The sequence below is a fragment of the Camarhynchus parvulus genome, unplaced genomic scaffold (genome assembly GCF_901933205.1).
Source record: "Camarhynchus parvulus unplaced genomic scaffold, STF_HiC, whole genome shotgun sequence".
Lineage (NCBI taxonomy): Eukaryota > Metazoa > Chordata > Aves > Passeriformes > Thraupidae > Camarhynchus > Camarhynchus parvulus.
Genome location: NW_022148567.1, coordinates 48,451 through 62,574, shown reverse-complemented (window position 1 = coordinate 62,574; position 14,124 = coordinate 48,451). Strand labels below are relative to the sequence as shown.

Sequence of the window (14,124 nt, the reverse complement as noted above, 5' to 3'; positions counted from 1 at the left end):
TGGGCAAAAATTATAGAAAAATGACAGAAAATTGACCAAAATTGGATCGAAAAAATAGGGAAAAAATGGACAAAAATTTACAAAAAATGAAGAATAAATTACCAAAAAAGGATCCAAAATGGACAAAAAATGGACAAAAAATGGACAAAAAATGGGCAAAAATTAAATAAAAATTACAAAAAAATGGAAAAAAATGACCAAAAACAGGGCAAGAAAATGAGAGAAAAATGACAAAAAAATTGACCAAAAAATGGACAAAAAATTAAATAAAAAGTTCCAAAAAATGGACAAAAAATGACCAAAAACAGGGCAAGAAAATGAGACAAAAATGTCAAAAAAAGGACAATAAATGGACAAAAAATTACAATAAAAAATCCAAAAAAGGTACTGAAAATCGTTTTTTTTAAAAAAACAAAAAAGCCAAAAAAATGGATATTTATTAAAAATTATATTATTAAAATAATAATTTTAATTTAATTTAATTTAATTTAATTTAATTTAATTTAATTTAATTTATTTACATGTAAATTTTTTTTCCCCTCACTATCGCCCCCTCCTGGACAGGGCTGGCAAATTAACCATCAATAATTGACCAAGAATAATTAACCATTAACCGTTAATGAGTAATAATTAACCCTAATTAATGAATCGCTAATAGCCAAATTTTGCCATTAACAATTAAAATTAATAAACCACTGCTCATTTTTAATTACAAGAATTAATTATAATTATTATACAAATGTTATTTTAGAATGATCATAAATAATAGCATTTCAATTAAAATATTAATTAATTAAAGGTTAATAAATCAATATAGATAGAAAAGAAATATGGAAATATTAAATGAGGATTAATTTAATTAATCAATTTAATTAATTAATTGAATAATTAATGGGGAGCTCACGGTGTGGAAGTCGAACCAGCGGGCGTCGGGCAGGTACGCGCGCACCTCGGTCACGCCCTACAAAGAACAGTTTGGGGTTTTTCACCCCAAAAATCCCAAATTTGACAATTTTGGGATTTCTCCCCATTCCCTCCATCGGGTTTTTGGGATTTTCCCTTTTTTGGGGGGATTTTCCCTTTTTTGGGGGATTTTCCCCATTGGGTTTTTGGGATTTCCGCAATTTTCCACTTTTGGGTTTTTGGGATTTCCTCCATTGGTTTTTTGGGATTTTCCCTTTTTTGGGGATTTTCCCCATTGGGTTTTTGGGATTGCCGCAATTTTCCCCATTTGGGTTTTTGGGATTTCTTCCACTAATTTTTTTTGGGATTTCCCCATTTTTCCCATTGGTTTTTGGCATTTCCCCCCCTTTTTTTGGGATTTCTCCCCATTCCCTCCATCGGTTTTTTGGGATTTTCCCTTTTTTGGGGGATTTTCCCCATTTGGGTTTTGGGATTTCCCCTCCTTTTGTTGGGATTTTCCCCATTTTTCCCATTGGTTTTTGGCATTTCCCCCCCTTTTTTTGGGATTTCTCCCCATTCCTTCCATGTTTTTGGGATTTTCCCTTTTTTGGGGGATTTTCCCCATTGGGTTTTTGGGATTTCTGCGATTTTCCCCATTTGGGTTTTGGGATTTCCCCTCCTTTTTTGGGATTTTCCCCATTTTTCCCATTGGTTTTTGGGATTTTCCCCCTTTTTTTTGGGATTTCTCCCCATTCCCTCCATTGTTTATTTGGGATTTTCCCTTTTTTTGGGGATTTTCCCCATTGGGTTTTTGGGATTTCTGCAATTTTCCACTATTGGGTTTTTGGGATTTCCTCCATCGGGTTTTTGGGATTTTCCCTTTTTTTGGGGGATTTTCCCCATTTGGGTTTTTGGGATTTCTGCGATTTTCCCCATTTGGGTTTTGGGATTTCCCCTCCTTTTTTTGGGGTTTTCCCCATTGGGTTTTTGGGATTTCCCCTGTGGGGTTTTTGGGATTTCTTCCGTTGTTTTTTTTGGGATTTCCCCCATTTCCCCCATTGTTTTTTGGGATTTTCCCACTTTTTGTGGGATTTCCCCCATTGTGTTTTTGGGATTTTTTCCATTGTTTTTTTTTGGGATTTCCCCAATTTTTCCCATTGGTTTCTGGGATTTTCTCTTGTGGGGTTTTTTGGGATTTCCCCCATTGGTTTTTGGGGATTTCCCCCATTGGGTTTTGGGATTTCCCTTTTTTGGGGGATTTTCCTCTTTTTATTGGGATTTCCCTCATTGATGTTTTTTGGGATTTCCCCTTTTTGGGGGATTTTCCTCTTTTTATTGGGATTTTGGGATTTCCCCTTTTTGGGGGATTTTCCTCTTTTTATTGGGATTTCCCTCATTGATTTTTTGGGATTTCCCTTTTTTGGGGGATTTTCCTCTTTTTATTGGGATTTCCCCTTTTTGGGGGATTTTCCTCTTTTTTGGGGGGATTTCCCCCATTAATTTTTTTGGGATTTCCCTTTTCTGGGGGATTTTCCTCTTTTTATTGGGATTTCCCTCATTGATTTTTTGGGATTTCCACGTTTTTTGGGGAATTTTCCTCTTTTTATTGAGATTTTGGGATTTCCCCTTTTTGGGGGATTTTCCTCTTTTTCTTGGGATTTCCCCCATTAATTTTTTTGGGATTTCCCCTTTTGGGGGTTTTTGGGATTTTTCCATTATTTCTTTGGGATTTCCCCATTTTGCCATTTTCCTTTTTATTGGGATTTTGGGATTTCCCCTTTTTTGGGGGATTTTCCTCTTTTTTTTGGGATTTCCCCCATTGATTTTTTTGGGGGGATTTCCCCTTTTTGGGGCATTTCCCAATTTCCCCCGGTGAGTTTTTGGGATTTCCCCTCTTGCATTTTGGAATTTCTCCCCTTTTTTTTTTTTATTTTTGGGCTGAATTTTCTCCATTCCTCCGTTGGCTTTTTTGACATTTCCCCCATTCCATTTTGGGATTTTCCCCATTTTTTTTGCCCGGATTTTCCCGATTTTCCCGTTTTCCCCCGTTTCTCACGGGTTCCAGGGCGGGGCTGACGAGCAGCCCCTCCCCCCACAGGAACTGCCGGTCGATGTCCCACGTGGTTCGGTCCTCGGTGAATCTGGGGCAAAAAACGGCGATTTTGGGCAAATCCGCCAAAAAAAACATCAACATTGAAAAAAGTGATTTTGGGGTGAAAAACGTGGGGTTTTTTCCCAAAAATGGTAATTTTGGGATGCCAGAGGGTACTTTGGGTTGAAAAAGGGAGATTTTGCGGTGAATTTAGGGTGACAAATGGCGATTTTGGGGTGAAACCCGGCAATTTTTGTGTGAAAAAGCCAATTTTGGGGCGACAAAAAGGCGATTTTTTGGGGTGACAAAAAGCGCGATTTTGGGGCAAAACCAAGGGTGATTCTGGGGCAAAACCGATAATTTTTGGGGCAAAACCCCAGTGATTTGGGGGTGAAAAAATGGGATTTTTTTTTGGTCATCAAAGGTGATTTTGGGGTGACAGAAGGGGGATTTTGGGGCAAAAAGAGGCGATTTTGGGGTGGATTTGGGGCCCAAAAATGCTGATTTTGGGGTGAAAAATGATGCTTTTTGGGGTGAAAAAAAGGCAATTTTGGGCTCCAAAGAGGCGATTTTAGGGCCGAAAAAAAGATGATTTTGGGGTGACAAAAAGGTGATTTTTTGGGGCGAGAAAAGGGCAAATTTGAGGTGGAAAACGATTTTGTGAAAATTTTTTTTCCAAAAAATTTTTTGGGTCCAAAAAAGGTGATTTTGGGGTGACAGAAGACGATTTTTCAGTTAAAAAAAAAGGCTGATTTTGGGCTGGAAAATGATGATTTGGGGGCGAAAAAAAAGGGGATTTTAAAAAGGTAAATTTTGGGGTGAAAAAATGGTGATTTTGGGGGTGAAAAATGAGAATTTTTGAGGTAAAACCCTGTGATATTGGGGTGAAAAAATGGGATTGTTTTTGGTCAGAAAAGGAGATTTTGGGGTGACAGAAGAGGGATTTTGGGGCCAAAAAGAGGCGGGGTCAAAAATGTATTTTGGGGTGAAAAGAATTTGGGGTAAAACCCTGTGATTTTGGGGTGAAAAAATGGGATTTTTTTTTGCCCATAAAAGGTGAAAAAAAAGGTAATTTTTGGGGTCGAAAAAGAGGCGATTTTAGGGCCAAAAAAAGATGATTTTGGGGTGACAAAAAGGTGATTTTTTGAGGTGAATTTAGGGTGAAAAGCGGCGATCCTGGGGTGAAAAATGATGATTTTTGGGGCGAAAAAGATGATTTTTGTGTGGAAAATGCTGATTTTTGTGTGGAAAATGCTGATTTTTGGGGTGGAAAAGGCGATTTTTGGGGTGAAAAAATGGTGATTTTGGGGTGACAAAAAGGTGATTTTTTGGGGCGAGAAAAGGGCAAATTTGAGGTGGAAAAAGGGCGATTTTGGCGTGAAAAATGTGATTTTTTTTTTCCAAAAAAAGGTAATTTTTGGGTCACAAAAGGCGATTTTGGGGCCCAAAACAAAGATGATTTTGGGGTGACAAAAAGGTGATTTTTTGGGGCGAGAAAAGGGCAAATTTGAGGTGGAAAAAGGGCGATTTTTGGGGCCCAACAAGAGGGGATTTTGGGGCAGAAAAAAGGCGATTTTTGGGGTGAAAAAATGGTGATTTTGGGGGTGAAAAATGAGAATTTTTGAGGTAAAACCCTGTGATATTGGGGTGAAAAAATGGGATTTTTTTTTTGCCCATAAAAGGTGATTTTGGGGTGGAAAAATGGCGATTTTTGGGGTGGAAAAGAGGCGATTTTGGGGCCAAAACCAAGTGATTTTGGGGTGAAAAAGGGCGATTTCGGGGTGAAAAAGTGCGATTTTTGGGGTGAAAAAAGGGGATTTTTTGAGGTGAATTTAGGGTGAAAAGCGGCGATCCTGGGGTGAAAAATGATGATTTTTGGGTGAAAAATGATGATTTTTGGGGTGGAAAAGGAGATTTTTGGGGTGAAAAAATGGTGATTTTTGGGGTGACAAAAAGGTGATTTTTGGGGGCGCGAAAAGGGCAAATTTGAGGTGGAAAACGGCGATTTTGGCGTGAAAAATGTGATTTTTTTCAAAAAAAGGTAATTTTTGGGTCACAAAAGGCGATTTTGGGGCCCAAAACAAGATGATTTTGGGGTGACAAAAAGGTGATTTTTTGGGGCGAGAAAAGGGCAAATTTGAGGTGCAAAAAAGGGCGATTTTTGGGGCCCAACAAGAGGGGATTTTGGGGCAGAAAAAAGGCGATTTTTGGGGTGAAAAAAATGGTGATTTTGGGGTGAAAAATGAGAATTTTTGAGGTAAAACCCTGTGATATTGGGGTGAAAAAATGGGATTTTTTTGGCACATAAAAGGTGATTTTGGGGTGGAAAAAGGGCGATTTTTGGGCCGAAAACCAAGTGATTTTGGGGCAAAAAAGGGCGATTTTTGGGGTCAAAAAATGGTGATTTTGGGGATGAAAAATGAGAATTTTTGAGGTAAAACCCTGTGATATTGGGGTGAAAAAATGGGACTTATTTTTGCCCATAAAAGGTGATTTTGGGCCGAAAAAGGGCGATTTTTGGGGTGGAAAAAGGGCGATTTTTGGGGCCAAAACCAAGTGATTTTGGGGTGAAAAAGGGTGATTTCGGGGTGAAAAAGGGCGATTTTTGGGGGGAAAAAGATGATTTTTGGGGTGGAAAAGGCGATTTTTGGGGTGAAAAAATGGTGATTTTGGGGTGACAAAAAGGTGATTTTTTGGGGAGCGAAAAGGGCAAATTTGAGGCGGAAAACGGCGATTTTGGCGTGAAAAATGTGATTTTTTTTTGCAATAAAAGGCAATTTTTGGGTCACAAAAGGCGATTTTGGGGCCCAAAACAAGATGATTTTGGGGTGACAAAAAGGTGATTTTTTGGGGCGAGAAAAGGGCAAATTTGAGGTGCAAAAAAGGGCGATTTTTGAGGCCCAACAAGAGGGGATTTTGGGGCGAAAAAAGGGCAATTTTTGGGGTGAAAAAATGGTGATTTTGGGGATGAAAAATGAGAATTTTTGAGGTAAAACCCTGTGATATTGAGGTGAAAAAATGTGATTTTTTTTTTGCCCATAAAAGGTGATTTTGGGGTGGAAAAAGGCGATTTTTGGGGCCAAAACCAAGTGATTTTGGGGCAAAAAAGGGCGATTTTTGGGGTGAAAAAAGGGGATTTTTTGAGGTGAATTTAGGGTGAAAAGCGGCGATCCTGGGCTGAAAAATGATGATTTTTGGGTGGAAAAAGATGATTTTTGGGTGGAAAATGATGATTTTTGGGGTGGAAAAGGCGATTTTTGGGGTGAAAAAATGGTGATTTTGGGGTGACAAAAAGGTGATTTTTGGGGCCGAAAAGGGCAAATTTGAGGTGGAAAAAGGCGATTTTGGCGTGAAAAATGTGATTTTTTTTCCAAAAAAAGGTAATTTTTGGGTCACAAAAGGCGATTTTGGAGCCCAAAACAAAGATGATTTTGGGGTGACAAAAAGGTGATTTTTTGGGGGCGAGAAAAGGTCAAATTTGAGGTGGAAAAAGGGCGATTTTTGGGGCCCAAAAAAAGGGGATTTTGGGGCAGAAAAAAGGCGATTTTTGGGGTGAAAAAATGGTGATTTTGGGGTGAAAAATGAGAATTTTTGAGGTAAAACCCTGTGATATTGGGTGAAAAAATGTGATTTTCTTTTTTGCCCATAAAAGGTGATTTTGGGGTGGAAAAATGGCGATTTTTGGGGTGGAAAAAGGGCGATTTTTGGGGTGGAAAAAGGGCGATTTTTGGGGCCAAAACCAAGTGATTTTGGGGTGAAAAAGGGCGATTTCGGGGTGAAAAAGTGCGATTTTTGGGGTGAAAAAAGGGGATTTTTTGAGGTGAATTTAGGGTGAAAAGCGGTGATCCTGGGGTGAAAAATGATGATTTTTGGGTGGAAAAAGATGATTTTTGTGTGGAAAATGCCGATTTTTGGGGCAGAAAAGGCAATTTTGGGGTGGAAAAGGCGATTTTGGGGTGGAAAAGGCGATTTCGGGGCCTCACTCGTGCAGCAGGGGTCGCACCACGGTGCTGCCGCGGGCGTGGGCGCGGAACAGCAGCGAGTAGAGCAGCGGCAGCAGGCGGTACCGGAGCCGCATTTTGGGGTGAAAAGAGGCGATTTTGGGGCAAAAAAGGGCGGTTTTTGGGGCAAAGAAAAGGCGATTTTTGGGGTAAAAAAAGGGGATTTTTGGGGTCAAAAAATGGTGATTTTGGGGATGAAAAATGAGAATTTTAGAGGTAAAACCCTGTGATATTGAGGTGAAAAAATGGGATTTATTTTTGCCCATAAAAGGTGATTTTGGGGTGGAAAAATGGGCGATTTTTGGGGCCAAAAAGAGGGGATTTTGGGGTGAAAAAGTGCGATTTTTGGGGTGAAAAAAGGGGGATTTTTTGAGGTGAATTTAGGGTGAAAAGCGGCGATCCTGGGGTGAAAAATGATGATTTTTGGGTGGAAAAAGATGATTTTTGTGTGGAAAATGATGATTTTTGGGGCAGAAAAGGCGATTTTGGGGTGGAAAAGGCGATTTTGGGGTGGAAAGGGCGATTTTGGGGTGGAAAAGGCGATTTCGGGGCCTCACTCGTGCAGCAGGGGCCGCACCACGGTGCTGCCGCGGGCGCGGGCGCAGAACAGCAGCGAGTAGAGCAGCGGCAGCAGGCGGTACCGGAGCCGCAGCGCGCGGCGCGACAGCGACGCAAAGGTGGAGTTCCAGGCCACCGGGTCCTGGCGCTGAAACGGGGCGAAAACACGGCGGTTTGGGTCGTCCGGGGAAAAAACGGGGATTTTGGGGTTTTTGGGGGGAAAAATGGGGATTTTGGGTTTTGGGGAGAAATGGCCGGTTTTGGGTTTTGGGGGGAAAAATGGGGATTTTGGGTCATTGGGTGAAAAATGGAGGGTTTGGAGTTTGGGGTGAAAAATGGGGATTTTGGGTTTTGGGGGGGTAATGGGGATTTTGGGTTTTGGGGGGAAAAATGGGGATTTGGGTCATTGGGTGAAAAATGGAGATTTTGGGTCATTGGGTGAAAAAATTGAATTTTGAGTAATTGGGTGAAAAAGTGAAGGTTTGGGGTTTGGGGTGGAAAATGGGGATTTTGGGTTTTGGGGAGAAATGGCCGGTTTTGGGTTTTGGGGTGAAAAATGGCAATTTTGGGTTTTGGGGGGGTAACGGGGATTTTGGGTCATTGGGTGAAAAATGGAGGGTTTGGAGTTTGGGGTGAAAAATGGGGATTTTGGGGTTTGGGATAAAAAAAGGGATTTTGGGTCATTTGGGGAAAAATGGCCATTTTGGGTTTTGGGGGGAAAAGGGGGATTTTGGGTTTTGGGGGGTAATGGGGATTTTGGGTCATTGGGTGAAAAATGGAGGGTTTGGAGTTTGGGGTGAAAAATGGGGATTTTGGGGTTTGGGATAAAAGAAGGGATTTTGGGTCATTTGGGGAAAAATGGCCATTTTGGGTTTTGGGGGGAAAAGGGGGGATTTTGGGTTTTGGGGGGTAATGGGGATTTTGGGTCATTGGGTGAAAAATGGAGGGTTTGGAGTTTGGGGTGAAAAATGGGGATTTTGGGGTTTGGGATAAAAAAAAAGGGATTTTGGGTCATTTGGGGAAAAATGGCCATTTTGGGGTTTGGGGGAAAATGGGGATTTTTGAGTCATTGGGTGAAAAATGGTGATTTTGGGTCATTTGGGGAAAATGGTGATTTTTGGTTTTGGGGTGAAAAATGGCAATTTTGGGGTTTGGGATAAAAAAAGGGGTTTTGGGTCATTTGGGGGAAAATGGCCATTTTGGGGTTTGGGGTGAAAAATGGGGATTTTGGGGTTTGGGATGAAAAAACAGGATTTTGGGTCATTTGGGGAAAATGGCCATTTTGGGGTTTGGGGAAAATCAATTATTTTGGGTCATTGGGTGAAAAATGGGGATTTTGGGTCATTGGGTGAAAAAATTGAATTTTGAGTAATTGGGTGAAAAAGTGAGGGTTTGGGTTTTGGGGTGAAAAATGGGGATTTTGGGGTTTGGGGTGAAAAATGGGGATTTTGGGTTTTGGGGAGAAATGGCCATTTTGGGGTTTTTGGAGGGGAATGGGGATTTTGGGTCATTGGGTGAAAAATGGTGATTTTGGGTTTTGGGGTGAAAAATGGGAAATAAAGAGAATAACGAAAATATAATGGGAAATAATGGGAAATAAAGGGAAAAATGGGAAAAAAAGAGAAAAAAAGAAAATATAATGGGAAATAATGGGGAACACTGGGGAAATAAAGGGAAAATATGGGAAATAAAGAGAAAAATGAAAATATAATGGGAAATAATGGGAAATAAATGGAAAAAATTAGAAATAAAAAGAAAAATGAAAATATAATGGGGAATATGAAGAAATAATGGGAAATAATTGGAAAATATGAAAATATAATGGGAAATAATGGGAAATAAATGGAAAAAATGAAAATATAATGGGAAATAATTGGAAAATATGGGAAATATGGGAAATAAAGGGAAAATATGGGAAATAAAGAGAAAAAATGAAAATATAATGGGAAATAATGGGGAATAAAGGGAAAAAATGGGAAATAAAGAGAAAAATGAAAATATAATGAGAAAACATGAAGAAATAATGAGAAATAATGGGAAATTAAGGGAAAAGATGGGAAATAGAGAGAAAAATGAAAATATAATGGGAAATAAGGGGAAATAATGGGAAATAAATGGAAAATGGGAAATAGAGAGAAAATGAAAATATAATGGGAAATATGAAGAAATAATGGGAAATAATTGGAAAATATGGCAGAAATATGGGAAATAAAGGGAAAAATGGGAAATAAAGAGAAAAAATGGGAAATAAAGAGAAAAATGGAAATGTAATGGGAAATAAAGGGAAATTATGGGAAATAAAGAGAAAAATGAAAATATAATGGGAAATAATGGAAAATATGACAGAAATATGGGAAATAAAGGGAAAATATAGGAACTAAAGAGAAAAAATGAAAATATAATGGGAAATAATGGGGAATAAAGGGAAAAAATGGGAAATAAAGAGAAAAACGAAAATATAATGAGAAAATATGAAGAAATAATGAGAATTAATGGGAAATTAAGGGAAAAGATGGGAAATAGAGAGAAAAACGAAAATATAATGGGAAATAAGGGGAAATAATGGGAAATAAATGGAAAATGGGAAATAGAGAGAAAAATGAAAATATAATGGGAAATATGAGGAAATAATGGGAAATAATTGGAAAATATGGCAGAAATATGGGAAATAAAGGGAAAAAATGGGAAATAAAGAGAAAAAATGGAAATGTAATGGGAAATAAAGGGAAATTATGGGAAATAAAGAGAAAAACGAAAATATAATGGGAAATAATGGGAAATAAAGGGAAAATATGGGAAATAAAGAGAAAAATGGAATTATAATGGGAAATAATGGGGAAATAAAGGGAAAATATGGGAAAATAAGGGAAAATATTGGGGAAATAAAGGGGAAAACAGGAAAAACTGGGGATTTTGGGGTGGATTTGCCCACCGTGCCGAGGTTGCCGTTGTGGTTGCTTGTAGGGTAGAAGGTCCCCAGCGAGCCTCCATCCAGCGGCGGGGGGCAGGGGTGACGGCTCCCCGAAAAAGCCGCAGATGTCGGCCCCGGTCTGCCCCAAAAACAGCGAAAATACCAAAAAAAAAAAAAAAAGAGGCCAAAAATCCCATAAAATGACATCAAAAATCCCCAAAAAACCCAGTGACAAATCCCCCAAAAAACCCAGCCCCAAATCCCCAAAAAATGAGCCCAAAATCCCCCCAGAAAAGAGTCCAAAATCCCATAAAAATGAGCCCAAAATTCCATAAAAATGACATCAAAAATCCCCAAAACCCAGGCCCAAATCCCCAAAAATGAGCCCAAAAATCCCCCCGAAAGATCTAAAATCCCAAAAATGAGCCCAAAAATCCCATAAAAACATAAATCCCCAAAAAAACCCCAAATCCCCAAACATAATACCCAAAATCCCCCAAGAGCCCAAAATCCCATAATACATCAAAAATCCCATTTATCAAAATCCCATCAAACCCAGACAAAATCCCATAACAAAATCCCCGGCCCAAGCCCTAAACGCCCCAAATCCCAAAAAATGAGACCAAAATCCCATAAAAATGACATCAAAAATCCCCAAAACCAGGCCCCAAAATCCCCCAAAAAACCCAGCCCAAAATCCCCAAAAAATGAGCCCAAAATCCCCCCAGAAAAGAGTCCAAAATCCCATAAAAATGAGCCCAAAATTCCATAAAAATGACATCAAAATCCCAAAAAACCCAGCCCCAAATCCCCAAAAAATGAGCCCAAAATCCCCCCAGAAAAGAGTCTAAAATCCCAAAAAATGAGCCCAAAATCCCATAAAAATGACATAAAAAATCCCCAAAAAAACCAGCCCCAAATCCCCAAAAAAACCCAGTATAAAATCCCAAAAAATGAGCCCAAAAACCCCCCAGAAAAGAGTCTAAAATCCCATAAAAATGACATCAAAAATCCCATTTAAAAGGGTCAAAAATCCCATCAAACCCAGACAAAAGTCCCATAAAACCCAGCCCAAAATCCCCAAAAAAGAGCCCAAAAGCCCATAAAAACCCAGCCCCAAATCCCAAAAAAATGAGACCAAAATCCCATAAAAATGACATCAAAAATCCCCAAAACCCAGGCCCAAATCCCCCAAAAGACCCAGCCCCAAATCCCCAAAAAATGAGCCCAAAATCCCCCCAGAAAAGAGTCTAAAATCCCAAAAAATGAGCCCAAAACCCCATAAAAATGACAACAAAATCCCAAAAAAACCAGCCCCAAATCCCCCAAAAAACCCAGCCCCAAATCCCCAAAAAATGAGCCCAAAATCCCCCCAGAAAAGAGTCCAAAATCCCATAAAAATGACAACAAAATTCCATAAAAATGACATCAAAATCCCTAAAAACCCAGCCCCAAATCCCCAAAAAATGAGCCCAAAATCACCCAGAAAAGAGCCTAAAATCCCATAAAAATGAGCCCAAAATCCCACAAAAATGACATCAAAATCCCAAAAAAAACAGCCCCAAAATCCAAAAAAACCCAGCCCCAAATCCCCAAAAAATGAGCCCAAAAACCCCCCAGAAAAGAGTCTAAAATCCCAAAAAATGAGCCCCAAAATCCCATAAAAATGACATCAAAAATCCCCAAAAAAAACCAGCCCCAAATCCCCAAAAACCCAGTATAAAATCCCAAAAATGAGCCCAAAATCCCCCCGGAAAGAGCCTAAAAATCCCATAAAAATGACATCAAAAATCCCATTTAAAAGGGTCAAAAATCCCATCAAACCCAGCAAAAAGTCCCATAAACCCAGCCCAAAATCCCCAAAAAAAGAGCCCAAAAGCCCATAAAACCCAGCCCCAAATCCCCAAAAAATGAGACCAAAAATCCCATAAAATGACATCAAAAATCCCCAAAACCCAGGCCCAAATCCCCAAAACCCCCAGCCCCAAATCCCCAAAAAATGAGCCCAAAATCCCCCCAGAAAAGAGTCTAAAATCCCAAAAAATGAGCCCCAAAACCCCATAAAAATGACAACAAAATCCCAAAAAACCAGCCCCAAATCCCCCCAAAAACCAGCCCCAAATCCCCAAAAATGAGCCCCAAAATCCCCCCAAAAAAAAGTCCAAAATCCCATAAAAATGACAACAAAATTCCATAAAAATGACATCAAAATCCCTAAAAACCCAGCCCCAAATCCCCAAAAAATGAGCCCAAAATCACCCAGAAAAGAGCCTAAAATCCCATAAAAATGAGCCCAAAATCCCACAAAAATGACATCAAAATCCCAAAAAAAACAGCCCCAAAATCCAAAAAAACCCAGCCCCAAATCCCCAAAAATGAGCCCAAAATCCCCCCAGAAAAGAGTCTAAAATCCCAAAAAATGAGCCCCAAAATCCCATAAAAATGACATCAAAAATCCCAAAAAAACCAGCCCCAAATCCCCAAAAAAACCCAGTATAAAATCCCAAAAAATGAGCCCAAAAATCCCCCCAGAAAAGAGCCTAAAATCCCATAAAAATGACATCAAAAATCCCATTTAAAAGGGTCAAAAATCCCATCAAACCCAGACAAAAGTCCCATAAAACCCAGCCCAAAATCCCCAAAAAAGAGCCCAAAAGCCCATAAAAACCCAGCCCCAAATCCCAAAAAATGAGACCAAAATCCCGTAAAAATGACATCAAAAATCCCCAAAACCCAGCCCCAAATCCCCCAAAAAACCCAGGCCCAAATCCCCAAAAAATGAGCCCAAAATCCCCCCAGAAAAGAGTCTAAAATCCCAAAAAATGAGCCCCAAAATCCCATAAAAATGACATCAAAAATCCCAAAAAAACCAGCCCCAAATCCCCAAAAATCCCCAGTATAAAATCCCATTAAAAAGAACCCAAAATCCCATAAAAAACCCAGCCCCAAATCCCCAAAAATGAGCCCAAAACCCCATAAAAATGACAACAAAATCCCAAAAAACCCAGCCCCAAATCCCCCAAAAAACCCAGCCCCAAATCCCCAAAAAATGAGCCCAAAATCCCCCCAGAAAAGAGTCTAAAATCCCATAAAAATGACATCAAAAATCCCAAAAAAAACCAGCCCCAAATCCCCAAAAAACCCCAGTATAAAATCCCAAAAAATGAGCCCAAAATCCCCCCAGAAAAGAGCCTAAAATCCCATAAAAATGACATCAAAAATCCCATTTAAAAGGGTCCAAAAATCCCATCAAACCCAGACAAAAGTCCCATAAAACCCAGCCCAAAATCCCCCCAGAAAAGAGCCCAAAATCCCATAAAAACCCACGCCCCAAATCCCAAAAAAATGAGACCAAAATCCTGTAAAAATGACATCAAAAATCCCCAAAACCCAGGCCCAAATCCCCCAAAAAACCCAGCCCCAAATCCCCAAAAAATGAGCCCAAAATCCCCCCAGAAAAGAGTCTAAAATGCCAAAAAATGAGCCCAAAACCCCATAAAAATGACAACAAAATTCCAAAAAACCCAGCCCCAAATCCCCCAAAAAACCGAGTCTAAAATCCCAAAAAATGAGGCAAAACCCCATAAAAATGACAACAAAATCCCAAAAAACCCAGCCCCAAATCCCCCAAAAAACCCAGCCCCAAATCCCCAAAAAAT

The 14,124-nt window shown here is 39.6% G+C and overlaps 1 protein-coding gene across 1 annotated transcript in view; it reads right to left on the bottom strand.

The window, feature by feature from the left end:
• Window positions 1–14,124, bottom strand: part of LOC115916937 (maltase-glucoamylase, intestinal-like) — a gene marked incomplete at its 5' end in the record, with an annotated part of 68,730 nt that overhangs the window by 6,552 nt on the left and 48,054 nt on the right. The window contains 5 exon segments of the mRNA XM_030970675.1: window positions 905–961; window positions 2,960–3,044; window positions 7,554–7,702; window positions 10,487–10,537; window positions 10,539–10,604. Of these exon segments, the coding sequence (XP_030826535.1) occupies window positions 905–961; window positions 2,960–3,044; window positions 7,554–7,702; window positions 10,487–10,537; window positions 10,539–10,604 (408 nt within the window).